Source organism: Trichoderma asperellum, chromosome 7 (genome assembly GCF_020647865.1).
Source record: "Trichoderma asperellum chromosome 7, complete sequence".
In the NCBI taxonomy this organism is placed as follows: domain Eukaryota; kingdom Fungi; phylum Ascomycota; class Sordariomycetes; order Hypocreales; family Hypocreaceae; genus Trichoderma; species Trichoderma asperellum.
Window position 1 is genome coordinate 276,553 of NC_089421.1, and position 25,665 is coordinate 302,217.

General features: G+C 49.9%; 12 protein-coding genes across 12 annotated transcripts; 5 read left to right on the plus strand and 7 right to left on the minus strand.

The window, feature by feature from the left end:
• Window positions 1-690: 690 nt before the first annotated feature.
• Window positions 691-1,410, plus strand: TrAFT101_010850 (uncharacterized protein; the record flags this gene model as incomplete). Its single annotated transcript, XM_024910182.2, has 1 exon — window positions 691-1,410. The coding sequence occupies one exon, from the start codon at window positions 691-693 to the stop codon at window positions 1,408-1,410; it is 720 nt and encodes a 239-aa protein (XP_024756795.2).
• Window positions 1,411-2,631: 1,221 nt separating this feature from the next.
• On the plus strand, window positions 2,632-3,627 carry TrAFT101_010851 (uncharacterized protein; the record flags this gene model as incomplete). Its single annotated transcript, XM_024910183.2, has 1 exon — window positions 2,632-3,627. One exon carries the CDS (start codon window positions 2,632-2,634, stop codon window positions 3,625-3,627), a length of 996 nt encoding a protein of 331 aa, XP_024756796.1.
• A 1,133-nt stretch (window positions 3,628-4,760) lies between these two features.
• TrAFT101_010852 (uncharacterized protein) lies at window positions 4,761-5,246 on the plus strand (the record flags this gene model as incomplete). Its single annotated transcript, XM_024911059.2, has 1 exon — window positions 4,761-5,246. The coding sequence occupies one exon, from the start codon at window positions 4,761-4,763 to the stop codon at window positions 5,244-5,246; it is 486 nt and encodes a 161-aa protein (XP_024756797.1).
• Window positions 5,247-6,043: 797 nt separating this feature from the next.
• Window positions 6,044-8,517, minus strand: TrAFT101_010853 (uncharacterized protein). Its single transcript, XM_066129083.1, has 3 exons — window positions 7,755-8,517; window positions 7,310-7,665; window positions 6,044-7,238 (listed from the first exon to the last, which is right to left on the minus strand). The coding sequence occupies exons 1-3, from the start codon at window positions 7,874-7,876 to the stop codon at window positions 6,523-6,525; spliced, it is 1,194 nt and encodes a 397-aa protein (XP_065985213.1). The 5' UTR covers window positions 7,877-8,517; the 3' UTR covers window positions 6,044-6,522.
• Window positions 8,518-9,333: 816 nt separating this feature from the next.
• On the minus strand, window positions 9,334-11,625 carry BTN1 (battenin CLN3 protein). The gene is made up of 2 exons (XM_024901022.2): window positions 11,402-11,625; window positions 9,334-11,314 (listed from the first exon to the last, which is right to left on the minus strand). Exons 1-2 carry the CDS (start codon window positions 11,541-11,543, stop codon window positions 10,068-10,070), a joined length of 1,389 nt encoding a protein of 462 aa, XP_024756799.2. The 5' UTR covers window positions 11,544-11,625; the 3' UTR covers window positions 9,334-10,067.
• A 203-nt stretch (window positions 11,626-11,828) lies between these two features.
• TrAFT101_010856 (uncharacterized protein) lies at window positions 11,829-12,786 on the minus strand. Its single transcript, XM_024902765.2, has 3 exons — window positions 12,721-12,786; window positions 12,323-12,652; window positions 11,829-12,229 (listed from the first exon to the last, which is right to left on the minus strand). Exons 2-3 carry the CDS (start codon window positions 12,550-12,552, stop codon window positions 11,890-11,892), a joined length of 570 nt encoding a protein of 189 aa, XP_024756800.1. The 5' UTR covers window positions 12,553-12,652; window positions 12,721-12,786; the 3' UTR covers window positions 11,829-11,889.
• A 447-nt stretch (window positions 12,787-13,233) lies between these two features.
• Window positions 13,234-14,507, plus strand: TrAFT101_010857 (uncharacterized protein). The gene is made up of 2 exons (XM_024902086.2): window positions 13,234-13,930; window positions 14,054-14,507. Exons 1-2 carry the CDS (start codon window positions 13,383-13,385, stop codon window positions 14,328-14,330), a joined length of 825 nt encoding a protein of 274 aa, XP_024756801.1. The 5' UTR covers window positions 13,234-13,382; the 3' UTR covers window positions 14,331-14,507.
• A 28-nt stretch (window positions 14,508-14,535) lies between these two features.
• On the minus strand, window positions 14,536-16,433 carry TrAFT101_010858 (uncharacterized protein). Its single transcript, XM_024910754.2, has 2 exons — window positions 16,078-16,433; window positions 14,536-15,986 (listed from the first exon to the last, which is right to left on the minus strand). The coding sequence occupies exons 1-2, from the start codon at window positions 16,216-16,218 to the stop codon at window positions 14,685-14,687; spliced, it is 1,443 nt and encodes a 480-aa protein (XP_024756802.1). The 5' UTR covers window positions 16,219-16,433; the 3' UTR covers window positions 14,536-14,684.
• A 393-nt stretch (window positions 16,434-16,826) lies between these two features.
• Window positions 16,827-18,589, minus strand: TrAFT101_010859 (uncharacterized protein). Its single transcript, XM_024905483.2, has 2 exons — window positions 18,188-18,589; window positions 16,827-18,092 (listed from the first exon to the last, which is right to left on the minus strand). The coding sequence occupies exons 1-2, from the start codon at window positions 18,247-18,249 to the stop codon at window positions 16,982-16,984; spliced, it is 1,173 nt and encodes a 390-aa protein (XP_024756803.1). The 5' UTR covers window positions 18,250-18,589; the 3' UTR covers window positions 16,827-16,981.
• Window positions 18,590-19,108: 519 nt separating this feature from the next.
• TrAFT101_010860 (uncharacterized protein) lies at window positions 19,109-20,317 on the minus strand. The gene is made up of 2 exons (XM_024911060.2): window positions 20,115-20,317; window positions 19,109-20,055 (listed from the first exon to the last, which is right to left on the minus strand). Exons 1-2 carry the CDS (start codon window positions 20,297-20,299, stop codon window positions 19,266-19,268), a joined length of 975 nt encoding a protein of 324 aa, XP_024756804.1. The 5' UTR covers window positions 20,300-20,317; the 3' UTR covers window positions 19,109-19,265.
• A 1,145-nt stretch (window positions 20,318-21,462) lies between these two features.
• Window positions 21,463-22,281, minus strand: TrAFT101_010861 (uncharacterized protein; the record flags this gene model as incomplete). Its single annotated transcript, XM_066129084.1, has 1 exon — window positions 21,463-22,281. The coding sequence occupies one exon, from the start codon at window positions 22,279-22,281 to the stop codon at window positions 21,463-21,465; it is 819 nt and encodes a 272-aa protein (XP_065985214.1).
• Window positions 22,282-23,862: 1,581 nt separating this feature from the next.
• On the plus strand, window positions 23,863-25,645 carry TrAFT101_010862 (uncharacterized protein). Its single transcript, XM_024908744.2, has 2 exons — window positions 23,863-24,301; window positions 24,365-25,645. Exons 1-2 carry the CDS (start codon window positions 23,968-23,970, stop codon window positions 25,441-25,443), a joined length of 1,413 nt encoding a protein of 470 aa, XP_024756806.1. The 5' UTR covers window positions 23,863-23,967; the 3' UTR covers window positions 25,444-25,645.
• Window positions 25,646-25,665: the final 20 nt, after the last annotated feature.

Genomic DNA, 25,665 nt, shown 5'->3' on the forward strand with positions numbered 1-25,665 from the left:
TGGTATGTTAAGCTCCTTTTCCTATCTGTAATAGCTATGTTGGTCAGATCATTCTTTAACTTATAGCAATGACATTACAAACGCCATGGCCAGCGAAGACGTGACAGCCGTAGATGATTGTTTTCTCTCGCTTTGTTTTGCTACGTTCAGATTGTTTAACGACATGGAGTGTAATTAGATCGGGATGCTATTTGTTTAGCTTAGGCTATCATTTATTTCTTCGTGGATAAAATGGTTGATGGTTTTTTTTTTTTTTTTTTTCATGTATTATTAAATTTAGATAGCTGAGTCTATATATATGCGGTAGTATGGCTCAGGGGCCTTCTCTTCTGAATCAATCTTCCTAAAAGCACGGTGTTCAATACTCTATGATGCAAAATTCATGTATTTCTTACCAGCATGAAACATTTACACCAATTATAAAAATTCATGTTCTTCTATAGGGGCTTAAGTAGATATCCTGACAGGTGGGGGAAGCTTTTAGTGCTGACCTTTCAGCGGATTCGAGTTTCTCTCCTACTCAAGGTTTTCCTATGCTGACTGCGTTCATATAAAAAGTCTAACAAAGTTCGCCTTATCTGTCCAAACGTAGTTCACTCTCAGTTTTTTGTCCCTTTCTGCAAACCTATTTGGCAATATTCATATTCCTTACGTACTGCTACTATGAGTCCATTTCTATCAACGGCAACGATGCCCCAGTGGCCTGTATCGACCACAAGCATAGGTGTTGTTGTAGCTCGCTTTCAAGAAGACCTCGCACCCTGGCTCCCGGTAGCCAGGTATTCCTATGTATATGACAAGGGTCATATCCCACAATCCAACGACACAGTTAACCACGACGCTTTTCGCTCCTACGTTGAGCTACCCAACATCGGCCGAGAGGGACATACGCACTTGTACCACATTGTCAACAATTGGAATTCTCTAGAAGACTACATGGTCTTCTCTCAGGCAGACCCATTTGATCTGATTGGGTCCATTGTCAATACTACGAGCAAAATGGTGGATGTGGCGCTTCGAGTCAAACCCGGCGAAGTCAATCCTTTTGATTCCAGTCTTTTCCACGATGTAGATGATTGGGCCAAGATTAACTGGACTGATCCAAAAGAAAGCATCTGGATAACACCAAGCGAGCTAAGCTCCCTTGTCTTTGCGCCGTATACACCAGCAGAATTGTGGAAATTTGTGTTAGAAGAGAAGCACCCGCCAGCTATTCGAGCCGCACATGGTGGTACTTTTGCAGTTCAACGAGATACAATTAAAAGTCATCCACGAGAAGTATATGAACGTGCCTTGGAGCGATTTGTCGAGGCCAATGTTTCAAATCCCGAAGTAGGCTTCATGTGGGAACGTTTCTGGACACCAACGTTTTCTTACCGATATTGGCTCCAGGAGGTAGAGAAACCCTAAATCAATTCATCCAGAACACGGGGTCCCTAGGTACATTGTGATAGAAATGTGCCGAGATAGCCTTGATGATATGTTGCAGCGGTGCATGTACTATATTAGTAGTGTATACAAAGCTTATTACCAAAGCAGCTCTGGTGTTGAATATTTTCGATATTATTAGTTCTGCTTTGTGAAAAGCGATATTAGAGGAGACGATAAGTCCATTGTTTAACATGTGGATTATGACATCAAATAACTAACTATGCATTATGACTGGTTTTAATAAGTTTGGCAATAAGGCCTCGTAATACATGATATTGTAACCGCGCAGGCAATCCGCGCCAAAATCCCGGGAGTCCATGTGCAATGGGAGAGCCCAGTGGACTACGTCAGGACGCAGCTTAAGCCAATGGCCCTCGCTGCCGACTCGATAAATATGGACATGCTGTACTTCTCTACGGAGTCGAATGATCAAAGATCCTCAACTTCAGCGGATGATATAGCCTCATTTGCGACTGCAGAGATGGGTATATTCGGAACCAAAGTTCAGAGCTTTGCCGCTTACAAGTCACTATGTAACTCGTAAATCGATCAGTAGGAAGTATCTTTTTGCGTCGGATGCAAAGATTATCACAGAGATGTTTTCTCCCTCAGCATAGTCCTTAGTATACTTTGTTTCCCTACAATTATACGACTTCTACATATATCATGACAAAAGCATGATATATCCAACTGAAAAGAAAAAGAGACAAGTAAGAATTCGAGCTAAAAATAGGGGTATTAATAATTGGAAAATGTTTCGTGGGTCCTGCAAAGTGGTTATTCCCGTTTGCAGGAAGGGAAGTCGTGAAAACAAGCACGAGGAAACAGTGCATTGATGTACCATTTGGCAAGTAGTTGGAGAAGAGAACGTATCAATTCAACAGTCTCTACACAGTAAACACACAAAACATGTGTCCTAAAAGAAAATACGAGATTATTCCACCGTTTGTCCAACATTGATCCCTCCAGTACCGGATTGCTTTGTGGCTCCATTTGGCAGTGTGTTTCAATATAAGAAAAAGTGGCGAAAGCGAACAACTCTTCACGCAAAACACAACTAAAATTTGCTAAAGCGGCGGCAGCAGAACATGCTCAACACCAAGACCGGCACAGACAAAAGACCGCAAAGCACCATCGCCATACTTAGATACTTACCCCCATTCCCACGCAACAAACAAAGAGTCTCTCTGCATCCATCCCATGGCCGGCCCGTCCACGCCGCGGTTCGCCGCCCCCCTGCCGCAGTCCCCGCGGTCCAGCGTGCTCGAATGGCGATTCCCCAAGCCGCACAGCCAGCTCGTGCTGACCGGCCGGTCCCGCGCCGCCTGGCACACGTCGTTTGTGCTCCCGTCGCTCAACCTGCTGCTGGACGCCGGCCTGGTGGTCAACAACCAGCGCCCCAAGCACATCTTCCTGACGCACGGCCACAGCGACCACACGCTGCTGGCGCCGGCCTTTGTCAAGCGCGACGACCCGCCGGACATCTTCTGCCCGGCCGAGATGCGCGCCGCCCTCGACGACTTTGTGCTGGCCAAGACGATGCTGAACCGCGGCGGCGAGATTGGCGCCGAGGACGCCGCGGCCTGTGGCCTGCCCGTGGACGCCGCCGTCGTTGCGCGCAGCGAGCAGCTGGGCCGGACGCCGTCGGCCACGGCCTTTCTCGGGACGCACCGGACGCACGCGCTGCGGCCCGGCGACTCGGTGCCTCTGCGGCGCGCCCCGGGGGTCTCCGCCACGGCCTTCCGCTGCCATCACCAGGTGCCCTGCCTGGGCTACGTCTTCAGCAAGACCACGCAGCGCCTCAAGCCCGAGTTCGCCGCTCTGTCGGGCCCCGAGCTGCAGGCCAAGCGCAAGGCCGGCGAGGAGCTCACGGCGCCTCACACGGCTCCCATCTTCGCCTTTATGGGCGACACCACGGCCCAGACGCTGGCTGAGGAGCCGGCGTGGCTGCAGGAGGGCATCCCCGTGGTGATTACCGAGTGCAGCTTCTTGTACGAGGAGCATCGGGCGCAGGCGGAGAAGACGAAGCACACGCTGTGGAGCGACCTGGAGCCCATCATCCGCAAGTGGCCGCGGACGACGTTTATCTTGACGCATTTCAGCATGAGGTATGACGATGCTGAGGTTGCAAAGTTTTTTAAAGAGATGCCTGATCCACCAGACAATATGGTTGTGTGGGCAGATTTGGAGTGTTGATGTGAAGGAGAGAGAGGAGATTCTTTTCCAGCAACGACACGACACACCCCCGCTGCCATGAGCAGCAGCAGCAGCAGCAGCAAATTCTGTGCGCAACGATGCCGAGTCGGGAGAGCTTCACCGCCAGATGCACCGCCCATTGATGAGCTGTCACTCGTGTTACCGTATATATATGTATGCGTCCCAGTTGCATGTAACGACATGCTGGTCCTACCACAGATGATGCTCTGAGATGAATGTCAGGGGGGGGCTGCGAGCCTGTACGCGGACGCACATTAGGCGAATAAGAAACAGGAGAGAGGGAGAGAGAAAAAGAGAGAAGCCTTGCCTAGGAAAATAAACTTGAACAGCGAATCGTATGCGTGATTGTGATTGTGCATGGCACCATACTTGAAGATATCTAGACTTACACAGAAAGATAAAAATAGCTATAACAAGCAACACGCCATCCTCCAAATTCCGACTCATCGGGACTCCGCCTCCAAAAGCAAAGCCACAGAACAAAGAGAGAGAAAAAAAGACCCTTGCGGCAACTGCTGAGAACCCCGTGTTTCACCTCCCACAAGCCCATCTACAAAAGGCAGTACTAGGGAAATAGCAAACAACTTTATTTGACCCATATGATCGTCCGAGCGTCTAGCCACGAATCGATGATGCAAAGCACGATTTCACAAAGGGGGAAGGGGGAAAATTGGCTCGGTCACGTCCTCCCACTCAAACGAGACTATTTGTAACACATACGATATAAAAAAAAAAAAAAAAAAAAAAAAAAAGGCGCTGTATCCATGACACCGTATCTGTCGAGCAGATTCAAATATAGATAGGGGCTGCCTCACCGGCCTACACTCTCGGTTTTCTTTGGGAGAAAGAGGGCCATCCAGCAGATAACCAATCCTTTCTTCACCCTATCTATGTGCTCGGATCGAAAACGTAAAACAAAGAAAACAAAGAACTTTATGAACGACACTATTCACTCACAAGCGCAGACCCAACTATAGCTTTTTATATCCCCATCTGCCCAAGTCAACGAAGCCATATTCCACACAAACAAGCCATCAACACACGCGCACACACACACACACACACATATATATATATATACCAAACTCATCCACACACAAAATCAAAACGCAATGTGCGTCCACTTCCAGTCCTGGAACCGCTGCTCCTCCTGCCTCCTCACCTTCAACCGCCGCCGCAACCGCGTCCCCTGCTGGAACGGCTCCCTCTCCCACTGGCGAATCCACCACCACGGACTATCCTGCCGCAACGGCCAGTACGAGCGCGCCCCCGACGAGGTCTACACGCACAGATGCTGCGAGGCCTGCCGTCTCGAGGCGGCAAACAGAGCAGCAGCGGACGAGAAATCAGGCGGTGCAGTGGAGACTTCTGACGAGACGGCCGTGGCAAGACTGGGATGGAGGAACGGGAAACGGGCCGGCCGACTTGCGGCTGCGGCAACGACGAGGAGAAGGAGGGCTACGAACGTGAAGAAGATGCTGCTGCTGCGGTGGTGGGCGCTCAAAGAGGCTTTGTGCGGACGAGGTAGTGTGTGTAAGCGGAAAGGGGGGGAGAAGAGACTTGCTCGAGCGAGGATATGGATGCTGGGATACTTGTAAAAAAAACACAGGCAATCAACGACGGCCAAATGTGCCTTTTCCTATGACGGCAATTCTTGATTTATATTCTATAGTTCTCTCTCTCTCTCTGATTTCTTTTTACCTTTTTTTCTCAAAAACAGCCCTCCATTGTCGTGAGTGACTCAAAACACCCCCGTAGCACCAACCTTGCTGCATGTTTTCAATAAGCCTCATGCGCGGCCTCCTGTCCAACTCAATCGCCGTGTCACAGAAACCGGGTCCTCGCAGGATAAAATTACACAGAAAATCGACATAGTTTTAAAGGCGGTGAGGATGATGTTTTTTTTTTTATTCCCTTCTTCTCCTTTTTTTTTCCTCGCGTCTTCTCTCGATTAGCGTGAGAATTTACGAGGCTGGATAGAGACTTAACGGCTTTAACTCATGCACCACCATCTTTTCTGTAGCAAAATGATGATGAAATGATCATATCAATGTCCATCTGCATGTCCACCAGATTGCCTCTTCTTGCAAGATGGGTTATTTTCGTGCTGCTTGAAAGTGATCATGTGGGCACTTCACCCGACAACTTTGCCTTTTCAACTCTCACGCAAACAACACGGCACAGCCTCACATCACAGCCAGAAATAGAATGTTGCCTCATAATCAGATGGGACGCCTTTTTGATGGCTCATCTAAGGATTCCCCCCCGAGGTCGACGTTTCGTGTGAGCCATACCGCTCACACAAAACATGGAAAACTATCTTATACGCAGGCACACATGCTTCAGCTCATAGAACACAATACACCATTGGCTATGCACATATAACAGACAAGCATCCATCCTCCAGTCATTGTAAATATTTATTTCAGCAGCATATTAACCATCTGCCGTCCATTCACTCAGTTATGATGCAAGGTATATCACCATTCGCTATTTATCCACGCCCCAGAGAGCTTTCTTAAGCTGAAAAAAAAAAAAGAGATCCCAAGAAATAACGTCCTTCTTTATATATACAAATCGCGTTTCCTGTTTGAAAGTTTCCATTCCACCGCCCTCTCTTTAAGAAAAAAAAAATGACGAGTCTTTTTTCTTTGCGTCTTTAATGCTTACATATCGTATATGGAAAAAAGAGAAGAAAAAAATTAAGACACAGTTAAGAAAGCCAAGAAACACGATTTGAAAAATGGCCTAGTAGAAATGGCTGGCCGTATTATAAGTGCATTTGTTATATGCCGATATAGATGTATTTTCTCAGTCCTGTCGTGTCGTTTCGTTATGAAGGATCCGTCTCAAAAACGATAGCGTATAAACCATTTATGGCCTCGCCTCAGATGGGACCTTGGCCTCTTCGGCTGCTGCCTTGGCCATGAGATCCTTCTCGGTAATGTAAAATTCATGCTTTGCCTCAAGGAACTCCTTGTGGAACATTTCGAGGTAGGCGCCAGGAACCTGCTGGCCGACAAAGATCTTGATCCAGCTGTCCTTTCCGGTCCACAGGTGGCGGATGAAGCGGCCCTCACACTCGGAATCGCTGTTAGGGAAACCGTTGGCGTCGGTGCAGGCGAGCTGCTTGATGTCGTCGGGATAATCGTATCGGATAAAGGTGCCGAAACCGCCCTGGTCAGTAGGCCGGCCGGGAGAGTTTGTGCGGAACTCGACGCATTCGGGGTGCTTGCCGTTCTCCTCGGGACATCCCGCCCAGGCGTCCATAATCTCGTAGGTCTTGGCGTTGTTCTGCGTGATGATGAATCCGGTGTTGAGCATGAGCTTTCCAAACTTGTCCTTGTTGTACTCGCGGTCAGGGTCAACGGCCAGGGCGAGAGAGTTGTTGGTGGGGCTAATGTCCCAGTAGTTCAAAAGCCACTCGAAAGGAAGGTCGAGGTTCTGGAAGATGGCGTCGGAATCGAGGTACAGGCAGGTCTTGTGCTTCTTGAGGATGGTGGAGATGACCGGGGCCTTTTTCCACGAAGCACGACGGTCCTCGGGCTTCTCGATGGCGACGAAGTAGTATTTGTAGCCGTGGATTTTAGCTGCAGATGATGAGGTTAGTTCAACTGTTCTGTCAATGTTGCCACAGCAGTGGTAGCAGTGCGCAACATACCATAGAGCCAGTGGTTGAGCACGCCAACAGACAGGCCGTGGACCTTTTCAGCATCCTTGTCCCAGCTCATAACAGTGGGCCCAAAGACCTGGCCGGCGACATCAAAGGGCCGGTTGTCGAGATCAATGATGCAGAGGTCCTCGCCCAAGGGCTCTGGGAAGTGGACCTGGTGCTTTTGCTCGAACTTGAAGGCGCCAAAGGGCTGGTAGAATGGTGCGTCAGGCTTGATGGAAGGCTTGTGCACCTCGAACCACACATCGCGGAAGCTGGTCTGCGGCTTGACAGGCTCAGTGGGCGGTGATGGCGATGAGGGCTGGCCGGGCTTCAAGGGCGCGGACTCTTGGTTTGGCTGCGTTCTGCAGGCGACAAGCTGGGTCAGCCTCGTGGTCTGCGGGCAGGGAACACGATGCGATCGATCTGTACGAGGCGATCTGGAGGGACGTACCTGTTGGGCAGCTCGATGGAGTCCATCTGGTTCCAGGCCAGGCCGGCAAAGACGATGATGAAGATGATTGTGCCGGCCAGCAGGGCCGACAGCTTGGAGGATCGCACGCCGCCGACGAACATTATCGCTGCATGCTCTGGCGAGACGAAGCGGTGCTACAAGGAGGGGAGACGAGGCTCGCTGTGCCTGTGTCGCGGCGCAAAAGAAGTGGTCGGAAAAGAAGGATGAAGAGAGTGGAGCCCGGGCGTTGGTAGCGAACGACGATCCGCGAGTCCACCAGACGGCAGAAACGAAGGAGGCGGAGGACAAGCGATTGGCAAGAAAAGAAGGAGAAGAGAACAGAAAAGGGCAATAACAACAAAAAACAGGAGACAGAGGAGAGGAGAGAAAAGACGAGTAACGAGAGAGAGCCAGCGACTCGAGCTGAGGGTTGGACGACGAAAGCGTGGCGAAGCAGCACACAGACAAGACCAGGCGAGAGGATGCAGACGGGCAAATCAACCGGCACAGGCGAAACGCTCAGGCCTGGAAAAGGGGCTCGGCACGGCATCCTAGCGCTGGGGACCTGCTAACAGCTGGCACCAGACACCAGCCTTGGCGCCTTGGCGATGATGGGGCGCGGCGCATTTGCAGCGACGTTTGGGGCCTGTGAGTCGCTAGCTGGTAGCGATGGTCGCGGCTCTAAGGCAAGGGGGGGGGGCACTTCAATTGGTGGCCGCTAACGATTTTATTGCTTTTGACTTTTTTTTTTTTTTGCCGGTAGTAGTAGTAGATGGCCAAGCGGGGGTTGTTTAGTGCTATGAGTAAGAAGATAAGAAGAGGAGCTGGAGTGACGGATGCAAGGGGCAATTATCGTTTCAGCTGTGTGCCGGATGTGCGTACGTATGCTGCCGTCTGCTGCTGTAAACAGCCGTGGAGCGTATTTGTACCTGAGGATCGAGAAAATCATGCTAAAATCGGCTGTCAGCTGCGTTACCAAGAGAAGGTAATCGATGGTTTACCTCGATATGTACATACTGTAGTAAGAATGCAGAAAGTAATCCTTTGGCGGCCATCAACAGCCAATCATCGCATGCGCCAAGAGGCATTGCTCGTATTGACCAACGGCCCAGTCTGCAGCAATTCGACATCCGCCCATCCATCCATCCTCCCAGATCGCCGCTTCAAGCTCCTCTTCCGGCTTCGGGCTTCGTGTGCCCTGCAATATCGAATGCTGCTTCAGGACTTGGGCCCTTGTACCGCATCGTCACTCGCTGGGCTCAGCGCGTCTGTGCTTCAATGCCGAAAGCCATCTAGCGCCAAGGGCCGATCAACACTGCCGGATTTGATGTCGTGATTTCCAGTAGAGCAAGGAATCCTCTGCCTTTTTCTTCCTTTCTTCCTTTCCTTAGTATACTCGGGCTCTGTGATTCGATGCTGCTGTTGGTAGCATCAAGTTGATGGGAAATTACGTAGGTACATAATAGGCACTCCCAAAAATGATGGTTTTTAACGCGAACCCCACTGAAAGTCGTAGTACAATAATTCTGCCTGAATACAATGTAGAGAGACAGAAAATACAAACTCGAATGGGATTACTGTCGCAATGGCAAAAATGAAAGTCAGAATCTATGGATACCAATGACCTTGGTGAGCCTGATTGAGGTCAGGACCAAAAAATTAGACAACACAGGTATAGTACCTATCACTTACACATACTTCATAGTACAGGCAGGTAAACTACTGGAAAAGCCAGCATTAAATCAACCAACAATTACCTGGCACATAGTCTGCCTACTTACACAAACTATACAACCCTCCCATAAGATTGACTAAAACTCAAGACGCAAATATAATCGTTTCTTGTCCCCTCACGCGACAGGCATCTGGCGACAAGACTGTGTAGTATGTCCCAAAAGAGGAAAAGGCCATCAGCAACCGTATCGAGCGTGAGAACTTTGAACGCCACCATTTGAAGAGTCAAAAAGTTTAACAATGTCAACTAATTCTGCTTTCGGCATTTGCGTAATACTAAATCCATTGGCGCTTGCTGCTAAATATATCTTCTTTCATAGTGGACAGTACGATGCATAGAGTACACAGTCCAGAGCGTATCCTAACTTTCAGTAGCGAGTAAAAAAGAGTGATGCTCTAGGCGATATTCGTTTCGCTGCGTCTTACAAAGAGCAGCCAAAAAAGAAAATCGAATGCGTGAACTGGGAATCGAACCCAGGGCTCCCCGACGTTGCGGATGGCAACGGAGAATTTTACCACTAAACCATTCACGCTACTCCATTTGATGTCTGCTCTCTCAACTATTTGCCTCTATATTCCTCAGTTGTGCGCAGGTCCAATCCTCTGGCACCAATCCCGCCCATGCGAGACCTGGTACTCGCAGAGACTCGTCTCCATCAAGATGCTAATCAATCCCGCGATGCATATGCCCCCGCTATCGCTCACTGTCGTAGCGCTCAGACTAAACTCTCGCTCTTCCGCTGGCACTTTCTCCATGATTTCAGCAAAGCAGTTCACGTATACGGCGCCGCCTAGGAGGCCTTCCCAAAAGATGATGATGAACACAATGTAGACGGAGGGGATGAAGAAAAACATGGCATGCAGTGTCAGCAGGATGAGATTTCCCACTTGAAGCAGAGACGGAACGTATAAGTGGTGGATACGGACGAAAGCCGTAGAGGATCGCGAGATGAAGACGCCGAGCTGGTATAGAAATCCATAAAACGGATAGAACTCGCGGTACTCGCTGAACGGTGACGATTCGAGTGGGAAGAGCAGTGTCGGAGAGACGCCCTGGTTGATCGTGTACTCGGCGACGTATACCATAAACAGAGGAGCCATGTACGGTATCACCAGCGACTTGGCTCTCCGCAAGTTATTATTGAGCGAGTTTCCATCGCCCTTGCTCATCGCGTAGGCAGTGTTCGCCGACAGAACGGAAGGCTCTGGCGCAAGCAGGGCAGAAGTGCTAGCTGCCAGTTCCTGCTCCCTCGGCTCCCCATCCACTTCGTCTTCTACGTCCCCTCCGGGAACAGCATCATATTCTTTTAGCGTACTGCCTTGGCGTAGCTGTTCTAGCGGGAGGACGAAGAAGAAGCTGATGAACATGATGGCGGGTAGGCACGCAGAGAAGAGCAAGCTCTGTTGGACAGTGAATCCCCACCAGTCCGTCAACAGCACGTAAAGACCAGCACCGACGAGGCCTGCCGCGCCCGTGCCAGATCCCCATCCCGCCAAGCTCGCATGTCCGTAGTAATGGGACAGCCCCAAGAAACTAAGCTCCCCGCCGCCGCTACTCAGGCTGGCCAAGACAACGCCCACCATCTTGACGGGTACCGACTTGGATGGAGGAGTAAGCGCAATCATCAGCATGCCGCCGGCGGATAGTGCGATGAAGATTAGGACTCGTATTGGATATGGCACGCGGTGAATAAAGTATGGAGCGATGAGCTTCGTGAAGAACGAGGGAACGACATCGGCGAGGAGAACGACACCTTTCGGCAGCGAGCCGACGAGGTCTTGGGCAGCGGAGAGGATGATTACGTAGAGCACATTGTTGATTAGGCCTATCGCGCGCAAAGACAAGACGAACGGTTAGCCCAGCGCATGTCGCACTGAATTTATATGGCCAGTAACTGGGTCAGAATGCGCACCTAGAAGCCAGAAAGCAACCACGACTCTCATGTTGGGATGCTTCACCAAGCTCCGAAGCCGAGAGCCGTACATTGCCCATGACGACGACGGAGATCCCGGCATGGGAAGAAGCCCAGACGCGGATGGGGGTCGACTAGACATTCTAAAGAATCAAGCACAAGTAGTGAATCATCATAAGGAAAGGAGCATGATGGGGCTGGTGAGCTCTGGATAAGCTTGGGAGGATGGAGATGATGCTTAGAGTCAGTGGCTGAGATAGGTCACGCTACATAATGTAGACAGTACTGGCTAGCGATAAGGATGGCGATAAGGAGTGACAGACACTATGACGCAGCCAGGTATTTGGTACTAGTACTACGGTCTAGCCTCTGGCACTTACACGCCCATTTCCACCTTATGATGCGACAACTTGGAGAGGAAATAGCTGTAAAATTCATATTCATTCATTCAATTATTCTTTTTTTTTCTTTTACACAAGTTTATCCATTCATCGCTGCGAATACCCTTCCGTCTCCCGACTCGCCTCAGTCACACTCTCTGGTGCTACCCATCCCTCCGCAGAGATACTATCAGGCACGCTCTCAGGAGTGTAATACTCGCTGCCCTTGAATTGCGATCCTCCAGCTCCCGGAGGGTTTCTTCCTACGTTTGCCTTGGAAGCAATCTTTCCCTGAGTCGCAATGTCGTTGGCGCTGCCAAGACCCCCAGTGTCGGACACTCGTGCGTCTACAATATCGATGTCATTTTGGCCGCCTTGCTGACGGTATGATTCAGCAATCTTATCGTCCGGTCCTCCTTGACCTTCGTAAAGATTTCCTGTAGCTTGTCTGTTTGTGAAACCACCTGTATTAGCATTTTGCTCTCACTGGCATCAACACAGTCAAGTTAACATTAGGGTAGATGGGAGAGAGCTGACTCACCTTCCGCGAGCATCAAGATCTCCTCCCTCACTCGGAGGGATGCGCTTGTTGTAGCCTCTGTTTGTGCTCAAATCATCCCCGTAGGTAACTCCGGCAGAGTCAAACTTTTTTTCCGCATAAGAATTGACACCGGCGTCATCCAAGCCTAGGGGACGAGCGTTTCCAGTCTTGGACTGATACGTGTTGAGGTCGGCCTCGGCACGACGTGAAATTTCTTCGTAGTTGGGCATTTTCGAGACTGATTCTGTATATTTGAGTGAATTTTTAAGAAATTGATAGATTTACTGATGCAAAATTGAAATTTGGCTGTGAGAACCGCAGTATTTATATCTGCCAGAAACTCAGCAATGTCATCTGGATGACTTCAGAGAAGCGCTGTATGATTTCATGATACCCACAACGAAGGCGAAATGTGGACCACGATAGCATATGTGATTGACTACAGCTTCAAAATAGAGTTTCATTTCTGCGATGGCGAGATGGACTCGCAAGACTGGCATCAAGGCATCTATGATGATGAGGACCTCCACAGCTTGACAACGTTGACGCCAGAGCTGGCCAATGTAGCATGATCGTCACCTTTTACTGGAGCCTCACCCTGGAACATTATTTCTGATGATGATTCAATTTACTCTTTTCTTTTCTTTTTTTTTTTTTTACCCTTTTACTTTCATAATGTACTGTAAGGCCCAAATTTCATTCCCTTAGAATGCCAATCATAATACCATTCTTGCAATAGCTATTATGTAGTAGGGTACTATTCAGTTCCTGTAATCTCATAGGTACTACCTAGGTACCTGGTAGGTAATTGCCGGCAAATTCTCGGCTCAAGCCACCACGATGTCGCGATCGCAAAAACGTCCCATAATCTTTTTGCGCCGGTATCCAGAAAAAATTATTAATCTGCGAATCCCGATTCGGCCAACCACAAACCTCTTTTACAACACATTGGAGCTCAGCTTTTAGCTCAGCATAGTGCTATCGTATACACATCAATCCCATCATTTAATAATATATAAACACAACGCACCGTCCGCGTTCCACAGATACAAAGCCCAGCATGGCAGACAACGCCGAATCGGCCTGTCCCGTCGACCACAAAACCCGCGATGCCTGGCTCGAAGCCGCCCGCGCCGCCGAAGCCTCCAAGCAGAGCCAAAGCCAGCCGGCAACGTGCCCCGTCGACCACTCCTCCAGCGCAGCTCCCCCATCGTCCTGGACCCAGAAACTCTCCTCCCTCATCTGGTCACCCTCCGCCGAGACGCCAAAGCTCCCCGCCAACCACCCCACGATATCTTCAAATCCCGGCCTCGACAGCGCGCGAGTCACTTCTTCCATCCCTCGATCCTTTTCAGGAAATGCAGACGAATGTCCCGTCGACCATGGCGCCTCTGCGAACCCTTCCAATGCGGAGATTGAGTCTGGCGTAGACGCTTCCGGGAACTGGGTCTACCCCTCCGAGAAGATGTTCTTCGACGCCATGAAGCGCAAGGGCTACGACGCTCGCGAGGTGGACATGAAGACGGTGGTGCCGATCCACAATGCTGTCAACGAGCGAGCGTGGGAGAAGATTAAGGAGTGGGAAGCTCCCTATCTGATTGAATCAAAGTGCGTAACTTGTCTCTTATTTATACTTCCAAACTTCATTCAACACAAAAAGACATCTCTCTCTTCTCTACCACATCTACACAACAATGCAACTACAATATCTAACTTAATTACCAAAACCAGATGTGGCGGCCCCAAACTCACCTCCTTTGCCAACAAAAGCGAGCGCATGACCCCAACCGCCCGCATCAACACCATCCTAGGCTATACCGCGCCTTTTGATCGCCACGACTGGGTCATCGACCGCTGCGGCACTCGCGTCGACTACGTGATCGACTTCTACGCCGGCCGACCGGGCGGCACTGCTGGCGGGCCGAGTTTCTATCTCGATGTGCGGCCAAAGCTGAATACGTGGGAGGGCGTGAAGATGCGGGCTCTGAGGTGGACAGGGCTTGCGTGAGGGAGAGCAAGATGTTATAAAAGTGAGGTAATATCTTCTCCTTTGGAATGATTCATGTTTGGGATGTATAAATGGGCGTTTTCTTGGGACTGGATAAAAAAAAAAAAGCATGCTGCATTAGATAGATATAAATGGAGCTGACAAGGCTCCTTGTACAATACAATCTCCCTGTACGATTTACGATTACAACATCTTTTTTTTTCATCTGCGTCAATGCGTCATGTCGTTTCTTCGTTATGGTCCTATCTTCGTTTAATCTGTATAATACAGTACCAGCCATATCCGGCGAATAGCAAGAAAAGGTCTTCCCTTCAGCTTGTCCATCATCGCACTTTTCCTAGCAGCAGAAACCATTTAAGCATTCTTTGCACGCGTACGCCGAATCTGCAAGCGCACAGGGGCTTTTGTCTCCAAAGCCTGTGTCTCAAAATCCCAGCCTTGCTCTGCCAACTTGGCCCAGAGGTCGGGACGGTTGAAGCGCGGCACAAAGTCACTGTCCCTGTCCCTGCCCGCGATGCTAAACTTCCTGCCATTGCCTTCGACCCCGGCGTCGCAGAATATTTGGTCCAGTTTCTGTGTGTATGCGCCATTATCGCCCATCATCCATGCCACTTCCATGGCGGCAAACCATGCTCGGATAGCATCGATAGGTTGGGCACCCACCCACAGAAGGAGCTTGATGGGAGTGAGGCGACCAGGGACACGAGAACAGATAAACCGGGTATGATTGATGCCGTCGACGATGATGAGCTTGTCGTGCGGATCGGAGCAGCTCATCGCGTGGCCATAGCTCTCGGCAAATTCGACATGAACTACTTTCTTTCCATGAAGATTGCGCATGATAGGACTCCAAAAGATGACGTTTTCTCTTTTGGCAACTTGCTCGGGAGACAGTATTGTGCCGCTTCGAAGGTATTCTTCAAACAGGATTGTAGCACGTTGGCGATTCAGTGTTGCCATACAGACACTGCATACGCCGAGATAATTCGTCACGAGATGGGCCATGACGAGGAGAATCATCAAGATAACGACGCTGGAGTGATCTTCAATCATCTTGACAACCAGCGTTCCCACAAGCAGACCTATCAATCCCACGGCTGTCTCCTGGCTGGCTTCCTTTGCGTTGAGCTCTGCGAGATTGTCATGTTTTGCAAAGTGAACACTTAGAGCGGCTTTGCTTGCACTGGCAGAAACACCACATAAGGCCCTGAGCGCTTGACCTGTGCTGAGCGCGACGACTTTGCCCCAAGAGCCAAAATATGGACTGTACAGCTCCAAGAAGAAGGCGCTATCGTTGAAGACATCTGCCAGAAAACGGTAGCGCTTGGCATCCGGCTCGATGCGAAGTCCAAAGCGGTGGGCGAAGACGATGGTGGCAATACGAGACATGGCATCCTTCATAATTGTGAGAAGGAGGGCAAAGGTAGCAGAAGACGAAGCATCGCCTACTCCCAGGCCTTGAAGCAGGGCACGATTGGCAAGGAGCGAGCTGATGGTTGAGAAGAAGGCCTGGAGAGAATCGAACATTTGATATGCGAGGTAATCCTTTGAGACGGAGTGTGGGAACCCGACTGGGAGGAACGAGTCAAGCATTGCCTTGCGCCATTCTCGAAGAGAGCGAAAGAACAGGCTGTTGGACTTCTTTTTGAGTTGAATCTAGATTCAGCAGTTAGAATACGCTGTGCTGGCACAAAGAATATCTAGGGAGAGGGAGGAGGATAGAAAGAAAGAGAAAGACTCAGCTCACAGGCAGGATGTGGCCGTCGTGGGCATGAAGCCATTGCTGCTGCGGGTGGCCAGATTTGTCGAGCTCTACAATCTCAACATCGTTGCCCCAGGCCAACAGATCGGTGATCTTCTCCATCGGATCGTCCTCGTCGGACAGCATGGCTGCCTTGCTTGGCCTTGGGGACTTGAAGGCGTATCAGTAAACTCGAGATGGATAGCTAATAGGCTTTGTAGATGATGCAGGAAGAGAATTGCGTGCAACAAGGCTTGCTGGGAAAAATAAAATAAAAAAAAGGTTAACGACGATAGGATTAAAGAAACAGGAGATTTTAATTAGGCGAGGGAATCGAAAGAGGCGTGTGAAGTGCGCGCCAGGTTCGGAGTGAATGGTGCAGAAGGAAAGTTGTAGTTGCAGGGGTGAGGCGGCGGCGCATGGCAGGTGAATCAGAAGTGGCAGATAAAGTGCCAGCAGCTGCTTGAGCCACACAATGGCCAAATATCAGATTGTACGGCATGATGATTATTTGAAATAAAGGGAATTGTCATTAGACGCCCTGATATTGTTTATCCAACATTCTAGCAGTAGCTAAACGCCGTGAATACAATTACATGTATTCGAATCTTTTACTCTTTTTACTGCTTCTTCTGCCTCTACTGGCCTCTGCTGCTTCTTTTACCTTTACTTTATAAGTACATTATAATTTGGCCAAATATTTTACATTACGGGCTGATCTCTTTGCTAACGGCCACGTTGCTGGATAATGAAACTGGGGTGCGGAATAGTAATTCCCAAAATAAATTATCTTTCGTATCCAAGTCATCTATAGATTGTACCTATATGTATCAACTTTTTTGTTCGCCATAGACACATGAACAGCTTATTACATCCCAACAAAAACGCCGTATTTCTATTGCTTTTTCCTCTATCGCTTCACGGGCGAGCCATCCTCAGCAATCAAAAACTCATCCGTCTTCTGCGGGCCCTCGCCAACGCCAGTCATGATGACTCTGCTGACGCCCTCCTTGATTGTGCTTGCAATGCCCTCGTCCAGCTTGACGGTGGCATTTGTGGCGCTTCCGTCCTTCCAGCCGTCTGTGGAGGCGACAAGCGGCGCAAAGGCACCCAGCACTGTGGCCGCATCCTCCTCCAGGTAGTAGATGACGGCGTTTGGGCCGGCGTCAAAAGTGTAGGCAGCGACTGTCTTGCCCGCCTGAGCGTTGATGGCCTCGACGGCGCGGATGGCGGCCCTGGACACGTCGTTCATGTAGAAGATGGGAGGGTAGGTATCGGCGCAAGTGGAGTGGAACGAGTTGGAGTCGCGCATGGTGACCTCGGCGAATTTGGCGAAATCGCGGTTCTTGATGGCATCCTCCATCAGAGCCATGTTGGCGGGCACGACGGTTTCTATTCTCGACTTGAAGAGGCCCGAAGTGGCGACGGTCTGCTGCATGCCAGAGGTGGAGGAGACGCCCTTCTTGGCGGCGCTGACAACCAGAATCAGGGCTCGCATGCTCGGCCAGTGCGATGCGGGGGCGACGAGGTCAGCCTTGGAGTCGCTGCCGTCCTCCTTGTCGCCCATTCTCCAGGCGACGTAGCCGCCGAAGAGACTGCGACAGGCAGAGCCGGAGCCCTGGCGAGCAACGATGGACAGCTCAGACGGAGAATCGGGGAGCTCGTAGAGGTTGGCAATGGCCTGGACGAGGGCTGCGAATCCAGCAGCGGACGACGCCAGACCAGCGGCCGTGGGGAAGTTGTTCTCGGAGACAATCTTCAGGGGAAAGGTCGACAGCTTGGGCAGCGAGGCATCGGCAGCCTCGAGCGCAGCTCTGCGGGCGCGCAGCTCGCGGAAGCAGGCCTGGGTTCGCGCGCCGGAAATATCAGAGGGCTCGCCATTGAGGAGGAGGCTGTCGTCGCCGGAGTAGGTGGAGGAGCAGGAGGCGGTGGTGAGGGTTCGAAGATCGTTCTGTGAGAGCGTCACGGAGAGGGAGCTGTTGGTGGGGAGGTTGAGCTTGGCGTCGCGCTTGCCCCAGTACCTGAGGAGCGGAGATGTTTGTTAGTGATGCTTATTCTCCTCTGAGGCCGCTATTCTTCCTTGCAACATGCGTAAGACTCAACTGCTTCGACGTACTTGACAACAGCAATGTTGACGGGAGCGGTGGTGCTCGCGCGGTAGACCTTTGTGTCTGACATGATGGCGGTTTATGCTCTGTGAAATGCGACAACAAGTGGCAGAACTGGCGACTGTGTGGCTCGGTCCTGTTTCTTATGCAACCTGGATTCCAACGACTGCTGCAAGAGAGAACAATGGCGACGACCCGCGGGGAGACGATAAGGAGAAGTGGTGAGAATGGATGGTGTTGGGCGCAAAAGCGACTAGCACCACTGCCGTCGCCTTCACACCGCCCGGCTCAGGCACCGCCCGTCCACATGCTATACCTTACTAGGCGCTAAATTATAGTGCCCAGCTCTGTATGTGCGCCGCTAATTGATTGATTGATCTCCTTTCTCGATCCTTTGGAGCCAAACCATTGGTGGCGGCCGTGAAGCGATTTTCGTTTTCGGGTCTCTGGCGCGGGGCCTGCGCTGCAACACCCCACCACGCCTCAAGAGCGCCGCTAATATCCACGATTGCAGGGTTTAGATGGGGGATTGGGGGAATACGAGTACGAGAGCTTACATGGATATATGGATGATGTCTGCGCCTTGAGAGAATGGCAAACTCCAGTTGGTTGCATGTCGACTATTGTCAAAGGCGAAACGAATGGCCGACCTTTCTTATTCAAAGAATTGTATCAATTACGTTGTAATAAAATATGCAGAGAACCATTAATGGGGCCATAGATCTCATTGCAAGACGAGACAATCCGCAGCGTAGCTCAAGAAGGCGTGTAGCCTCAACATGCATGTAATATATATCATGCGAAAGAGTTATAGTAGTTAATGATACACGCATTTGAGGTTATGGTATCGCCATCTTTATTAACCTCTTTCCGTCCACGCCCATTGTGATGGGTAGCTATTTCAGAGACAAGCAAGACACGCGATAGAAGCCATGTATTATGCGAGGTGGAAAAAAAAAAAAAAAAAAAAAAAAACTAGGTCACTTGACGATAAGTTCCGGTAATATGTTATATGATTGATATGTAGGAGGTTTGTCAACGTTGGGCCTTGAGCCGGCCAAATTACAAATACCTTCCATCAGATCCTCAACAAACGTGGCTGACATCCGCTTCAGTCGAAGATTTCTTCTGCTCCGGCGAATTACCCGCTGGTACCTCTTCACCATCTGTGCCTCTCCACCTTCTCATTACCTCGGAATCTCTCAGCTTCTGCAGCTCATCTCCAACCATGTCAACGAGCTCTTGGGGATGTTTCCCTAAGCAGTACATGCCAGCTGCAACTACACCTGACACCACGAGTCCAAAGAAGATGGCCGTGAAGATCCAGGACACAAGAGTGTTGAAAAGTCCCCCGAAGGATTCGACGACATCGGCGAACAAGAGTGAAAATGGTGCGAGTACCAGGATGACCGCGACACGGACAGGATACGTGTAGGATGGCGATGAAGAATTCGGCTGCAATGGGACGCTGGCTCTGATCGTCGAGGTGTCGTTCCCCCACATCTTCAGAGACAAAAGCGCATCATCTCCGTGTCCTCGCCCATTCAGTGATATATCGAACTTCTGCACCACTCCTGCCTCCTGCGCCGACCATTGAAGTGTGAGCGGAACATTCGCATACTCTCGGTGAATTTGCCAGAAGAGCAAGATTGCATCTGCTTGCGGGAACCACGGCAAGTTGGCGCCATCCGTATCACCCGCTCGCGCAGTCACGTTGGCTTCCTCCATGCGTCCGTTGACATCAGCCAGTGTATGGCGGAATATGCTTAGAGGCTGTTCCAGCCCCGAGACTGCAAGGGTGAGGTTGGCCCTATCGAGCTTGTAGTCAAGCGCAAAGCCCTGTCGGGAAGTATAAGCATCGACCATTACGGAGCTCCTGTAGGGATGAGAAGTTTAGTCTTTTTGTCTTTATTCATTCGGTTCGCATGCCATTACCAGTATACTCGGCGCAGTGTCTTGCCGCTGAGGAGGACCTTGGTTGCGTAGTCGGTGCCATTGTCATTGTGTTCAGCGGAAGGAAAGGGAAGAAGCGCCCACAGCAGGGCGAGAAGCAACCAAGACCCGAAGATGGCCAAGAATAGGCGCCAGATTATACGGCACAGTTTCCAAGGGCCTATCATCGTGTATGAAAGGGGATACCTACCATGCTAGGTGATGTTGTTGATGGGAATTTTATGAGAATACGACACCATGAATCGCGTGCTAATAGGCTTAGTAATCTGTGATAGTGTAGCGGTTAAGAGGTGCACTAAGGTATGGCGTTAGGGATGTAGTTGCAGTGCGATTATTACATTTATATAGAGAGCCGAAATTAAATATTTACAATGTTTATAGTTGAAGTTGAATGAAGAGAGGGAAGCGGGGGAAATAATATGAATGAACGAGTGGCCTGGTGCGTGCCCTGCCATTGTCGCCCTATTGTTCTGACTTGATATCACTACATCTATCTACTAAAACGGAGTACTCGTTTCGCCTTTGATGGTATATCTTCTTAATGGATATATATCTCTTGTTAAAACTGTATGACAGATGGCTATACTGCCTTTGTTATTCACATTTTACACTTTGTGGCCTGATTAAGTATAATGACCAACACTAGGTTGTATTGAGCCTTGCCGTCGTCATGCTCAGCTACTATGAACACTTGAGCAGAGCGGGACTGGTGTTTCAAATACAACTACAAAGCAGGACATGTTAGACCAAGGTTCCTAGACCATCAACTGATGTCAATATCATCATAAATCTTTAAGCACGAAGAATTTCTCAGTGAAGTCGAGCTAATGTGGAACAGAATTCGGAGTGAGAAGTGGCAAGACGAATTGAGCGAGGCACTTGCTAGGAAAGTTATTCGAAATATCATCTGTAAACTTCCAGAGCAAATCAAATATTCTTTTCAAGCTTGGACAACTTAGATAGGAAGACACGGCATTCAGCATTGAGTTCAGGTACGATAGATGGCACTGGGAAAAAATCGCCTTCGTGGAATCTGGTGGGATGGACAGACAGCGATACGTTCATCATCTGGAGTTTGCTTATGTTCGAATCTTGTCATAATTCTAGTATAAAATCTAATATTATCATCGTGAAAGAGATCGGATAGACGGACACCAAGTAATCTGTCAAGCTAAGCCAAATCACGGCCAAATCAAAGGGGTATCAATTCTATAAACGCCATCCCCATCCAATCCCTAAAAAAGCAAAGTCTTGAAAATGCTAGTCACAATGCCGCCCCCAAACTTATACCCAACTCTACCACCTTCATCCACCTCGTCAACCTCACCCCCTATCCAAGGCCCCAATGCTCCGACCAGAGCAGATCAATAAGGCGCTGCTCTTCCACCGTAAAGTCACACCTATAAATGACGTGCCTATCTTCTCCACAGGGAGTGAAAAAGACGCTCAAATTGGCCTTTTCGATGGTCAAGTTCGGAAGGCCCAACTCTTCAAACCGCTCCATGATGATCTGGGTATTGACCTCATCCATGGCCATCATGACCGCGTTACCCTCGCTATCCCCAGCCTCCCTCACAAGCGGCACCATCCACCTCAGGAACCTCGTAAAGCCTCTCCTCTGGTCATTGTTCCAGCATCGGTGGTATCCTTTATCTTGGACCCACAGCCAGACGTCCAGAGGATTGCACCCGGCAACCCATTGGTATAGCCCGGTGACTCGCTCCAGCATGGGCACACTATCGTAGCTTATTTCGTTGGCTATCAATACGTCCATGGCGACTTTGTCCCCGGTTCTGAGCGCTACGTACATGAGCTCGTTGTAGTCGCGCTTCAGGACGTGGGTGAGGGCGTAGTTGTACATTTGCCCGTTAGTGATGTCGGGGAGGGCCGGGAGGTTGCTGCCATAGTACTCACGGCGAGGTTCTGGGATATCTTGCGCCGTCCCGTCTTCGTATATGGCAAAGTCGAGATCCTCCTTGGTCAATTTGATTCGTGGACCAAGTCGATACCCGGCTGATGCCACGGGTTGCTGGGGACGATTACGTCTGCTAGGGCGAGGGGGAACGGCGGGGAGGTGAGGGTCGTTTTCTTTATTACCACCGTCTCCGGCAGGATTGACGAAGGCGGTGTTGGTGTTGTTCATCTCCATTTTGTGGCAAGAGGAGGAGATGTCTCTCGTGTGGTGGAAGCCAATGGGGCTTGTAGTGACCCTTTTGTGAATGATAGTTATAAGATGTCACAATAGGACATCAACTAATGAAGGTTAGTAAAGGTACTTTGGATAAATAATTTGGACTGAATGCTTTGCAGACATACAATGTAACTACGTAAGTAGGCGTGTGTCTCTATCGGTATCTGGAAGCGGTAGAGTCCAGTGTGTCGAAGGTACAAGATGGTGAAATGTGAGTAAGAACTTGTATAAACCTTGTCAACTGGCTGGATAAGAATGGAATGGAATAGAGAAATAAAGGACGGATGGAATTCTGGTAAAAAGGGCATAATAATAGCTCTTGGGACCTGAGTGGCTGATTGAATTGTTGAACAGAGTTTCCTCTCGATATCGGACAAAGTCTCAGTTAGAGGCGCCATAAAACTCAACCAGAGTTTGAATGGATACTCTACGGAGGTTTACCAGAAACATTGAAAGTAAATCGAGGAGACGTTTGAGAAGGAAAAGCCAATACTGACGCGTAATTGCGTTCTTGTCGTGCCGCCATGCCAACAGCCTCCTTTTAGTCTTGTAGCTTCAGCACTTACCATGCTGTCGGGAAAAGAACTAACTTCGGCTCGAATACCGTTGAAAGTTTGAGAAACTTACACATAATTTTAATAGTAATCGCATAATTCACAATATCTTGACTTGCAGCTCCGCTATACCGACTTTGTTCGTCTACAATTATCACCGCACTATGCACTAGCAATTCCAGCCCCGTGTTCCTAAAACAACAAGATCCATATTTCAAAATCCAAAACCCTGGATCAAGCAACTCATTATACTATATACTCTAGGGCATATTTATATGGTTTTTCCCTTAATTCGATGTCTTGTACCTTTGGGTCATCTCGTCTGCGACACGAAGGTTCGATAGAATAAATACATGTTCAAGATCTAGTGCTGCTGTATGCTACATCTTGCAAACTAATACATTTGGGGTACATATAACTCCCATTTACATCATTAAGTATAGCTCTTGCCCAGCGTATTTGAAGCGTAGCAATTCTTTCTGGGGCGTTGCCCCTCGACAGCACGCCGCCGTTTACTCGTCTCTACGTACAGAATTTAAGGGGGTGTATTATCTCAACACTATGACTTCGATACCTCTTTAGTTCTAACATTATAATTTCAATATGGAAAGAGTCTTTTTATGGAAGCACCCCTGGCTGCTTTGGCTATTGCTCCTCGCGAAAGACTTCATGGTTTAAGATTTCATGGCTTCAGATTTCAAGGGTCCTATTACCAGTACAAGCCACCACGAGTGAGCCTAAGTTTATTCACTCCCTGATGTTAAAGTCTAATCGCATAGGAGTAATTATATTATTCAAATTACATTAGCTCCAACATTTTGTTTGGCGATGTTATCAGTCGCTGTTTTGCTCCAACTGGAGGCCGAAACTAGCAATTTAGATGCTGCGACGACTAACATGGATTGGCTGCAGGGAGCCACAATTGATCGCCAACGCGGCCCGTGACGTCATGATTATTGCTATTCCAAGGAACCAGCTTCACAGCGATTGTCCTTTATTTATCTACAATTTCAACGCGGAATTATCTGTATCAACTTTACCTTCGTTTTACCTTTTTTAATGCACATGACTGGCAACGGCCTAATATGCAATGTTTGGGGCCAGCGCGCGATCAAGCCTCGGCGTCTTGCCGCTGATTTCTAGGTCGCAGGCACTGCCAAGAGCGCATCAATGGCTCAAGCCAAGCATCCAGCAACGATTTCACACGCCTATAAGAAACTTTTCGACGTCGCGGGGGCTGTATGAGGACGGGTCGAAGAGGAAATCGAAGCACTTGCACGAAAAAGGCCAGGAGGCGGATGAGGAAGATGGCAGACGCCATGGAGCGCAGAAAAAGGCTGACGACAGGCCCTGGCACCGATTGAGCGGCAGCAAACAGTACAAAGAGACGTCGCCAGATCCATCTGGAGGAGACGAGTCAAAAGGTATTGCCGTGATGGATGACGGAGCAATTGAGTTCACTGAAAACTGACGTACCGAGTTTTCAGGACGGGTTCTTACAACGCCGACTCGCTTGTTGAAGCTCATACTGCCCATTCCATTCCACCCCGAGCAGGACACGATTAATGAATCGGAAGACGAAAGCTACAAAAAAAAGGGAGAAAGGGTAGAGCCGCTGGCGCTGCTGGTGCATCCCCAGCAGCCGCTTTCCTACCTTGAGCGGTTGATACAGGCAGAGATACCTCCATTGCTGGTCCGTGGCCGCGAAAAGCTGCCTGATATCATCTTTCGAGCTGAGGCCGATCACCAGGAGTTCCCAGGGAGATCGGGAGAACGCGGCAAGAGCAATGTGGCGACGTATTCAGGACTGGGCCGCGAGGGTCCCACAAAGGACAAGGAGGCGAACTGGGTTCGATGGAGTGGCAGCACCGAGGTTGGAGACTTCATTCGAGATGCAGCCCGTGGGCGCGAGTTTGCGATTAATATCGAGGGCTTCAACCAGGAGCTTCGTGTGGCGGTGCCCAGCTTCAAGGATCGGACGTATTACATGCGATTGCAGCTTCGGCGGATGTCGAAAGACATTGACCAAATGAGTAAAATCAAATCCGAGTGCGATCTGTTGGCGCACAAGGGGGCGCACCGCTTGGCCCAGGGAGGCTTCGCGGCTCTCGCCGGCTGGTGGGGGGTTGTCTACTATGTGACGTTCCATACCGAGTTTGGATGGGATCTGGTAGAGCCGATCACGTACCTGGCTGGACTGGCGACTATCATGGGTGGTTACTTGTGGTTCCTGTTCATCAGCCGAGATCTGAGCTACAAGGCCGCGATGAACATTACGGTATCACGGCGGCAGCATGCGTTGTACCAGGAGCGAGGGTTTGATCCTCAGAAGTGGGAGCATCTGGTGCACGAGGCGAACACGCTGCGTCGAGAGATTAAGGCCGCGGCGGTGGAGTACGGCTATGACTGGGATGAGATGAAGGATCTGGGAGGAGAGGAGGTGAAGGAGATATTGGAGAAGGAGAGGAATGGGAAGAAGAAGGACAGAGATGACGATGACGTTGGAGTTGACGACGAGACGATACAGCAGTCGAAGAAGACCAGAGAGGAGCCAAGCCGGAGCTAAGGGCGGGTATCTTTGGAGCAAAGATTTGATGTTTTTTATATGGATCGTACATACAATATCATGGCGTTTGGCAAATGTAGATGCGAGCGGGGATTATAGTCGAGAGCATAGATTAGTAGATGAGCGGACAAGCAACGAGCAGAGAGCACATCAACTTTGAATAGGGTTACATCCAACGAGCAGTTTCCTCCGTACAAGTAGACGAAATAGACATGACTCGTC

Bases quoted from the DNA above. Each gene is read 5' to 3' on its own strand.
- TrAFT101_010853 (XM_066129083.1), bottom strand. From the start codon at position 7,876: ATGTTCGTCGGCGGCGTGCGATCCTCCAAGCTGTCGGCCCTGCTGGCC. The intron at 7,666-7,754 runs GTACGTCCCTCC...TGTCGCCTGCAG, and splicing joins TCCATCGAGCTGCCCAACAG to AACGCAGCCAAACCAAGAGT. The intron at 7,239-7,309 runs GTATGTTGCGCA...CATCATCTGCAG, and splicing joins GCTCAACCACTGGCTCTATG to CTAAAATCCACGGCTACAAA.
- BTN1 (XM_024901022.2), bottom strand. From the start codon at position 11,543: ATGTCTAGTCGACCCCCATCCGCGTCTGGGCTTCTTCCCATGCCGGGA. The intron at 11,315-11,401 runs GTGCGCATTCTG...TGCGCGCGATAG, and splicing joins GGTTGCTTTCTGGCTTCTAG to GCCTAATCAACAATGTGCTC.
- TrAFT101_010856 (XM_024902765.2), bottom strand. From the start codon at position 12,552: ATGCCCAACTACGAAGAAATTTCACGTCGTGCCGAGGCCGACCTCAAC. The intron at 12,230-12,322 runs GTGAGTCAGCTC...TTTCACAAACAG, and splicing joins GATCTTGATGCTCGCGGAAG to ACAAGCTACAGGAAATCTTT.
- TrAFT101_010857 (XM_024902086.2), top strand. From the start codon at position 13,383: ATGGCAGACAACGCCGAATCGGCCTGTCCCGTCGACCACAAAACCCGC. The intron at 13,931-14,053 runs GTGCGTAACTTG...TACCAAAACCAG, and splicing joins CCCTATCTGATTGAATCAAA to ATGTGGCGGCCCCAAACTCA.
- TrAFT101_010858 (XM_024910754.2), bottom strand. From the start codon at position 16,218: ATGCTGTCCGACGAGGACGATCCGATGGAGAAGATCACCGATCTGTTG. The intron at 15,987-16,077 runs GTGAGCTGAGTC...TGCTGAATCTAG, and splicing joins ACGACGGCCACATCCTGCCT to ATTCAACTCAAAAAGAAGTC.
- TrAFT101_010859 (XM_024905483.2), bottom strand. From the start codon at position 18,249: ATGTCAGACACAAAGGTCTACCGCGCGAGCACCACCGCTCCCGTCAAC. The intron at 18,093-18,187 runs GTACGTCGAAGC...TCCGCTCCTCAG, and splicing joins GTCAACATTGCTGTTGTCAA to GTACTGGGGCAAGCGCGACG.
- TrAFT101_010860 (XM_024911060.2), bottom strand. From the start codon at position 20,299: ATGATAGGCCCTTGGAAACTGTGCCGTATAATCTGGCGCCTATTCTTG. The intron at 20,056-20,114 runs GTAATGGCATGC...TCATCCCTACAG, and splicing joins ACACTGCGCCGAGTATACTG to GAGCTCCGTAATGGTCGATG.
- TrAFT101_010862 (XM_024908744.2), top strand. From the start codon at position 23,968: ATGTTTGGGGCCAGCGCGCGATCAAGCCTCGGCGTCTTGCCGCTGATT. The intron at 24,302-24,364 runs GTATTGCCGTGA...CCGAGTTTTCAG, and splicing joins TGGAGGAGACGAGTCAAAAG to GACGGGTTCTTACAACGCCG.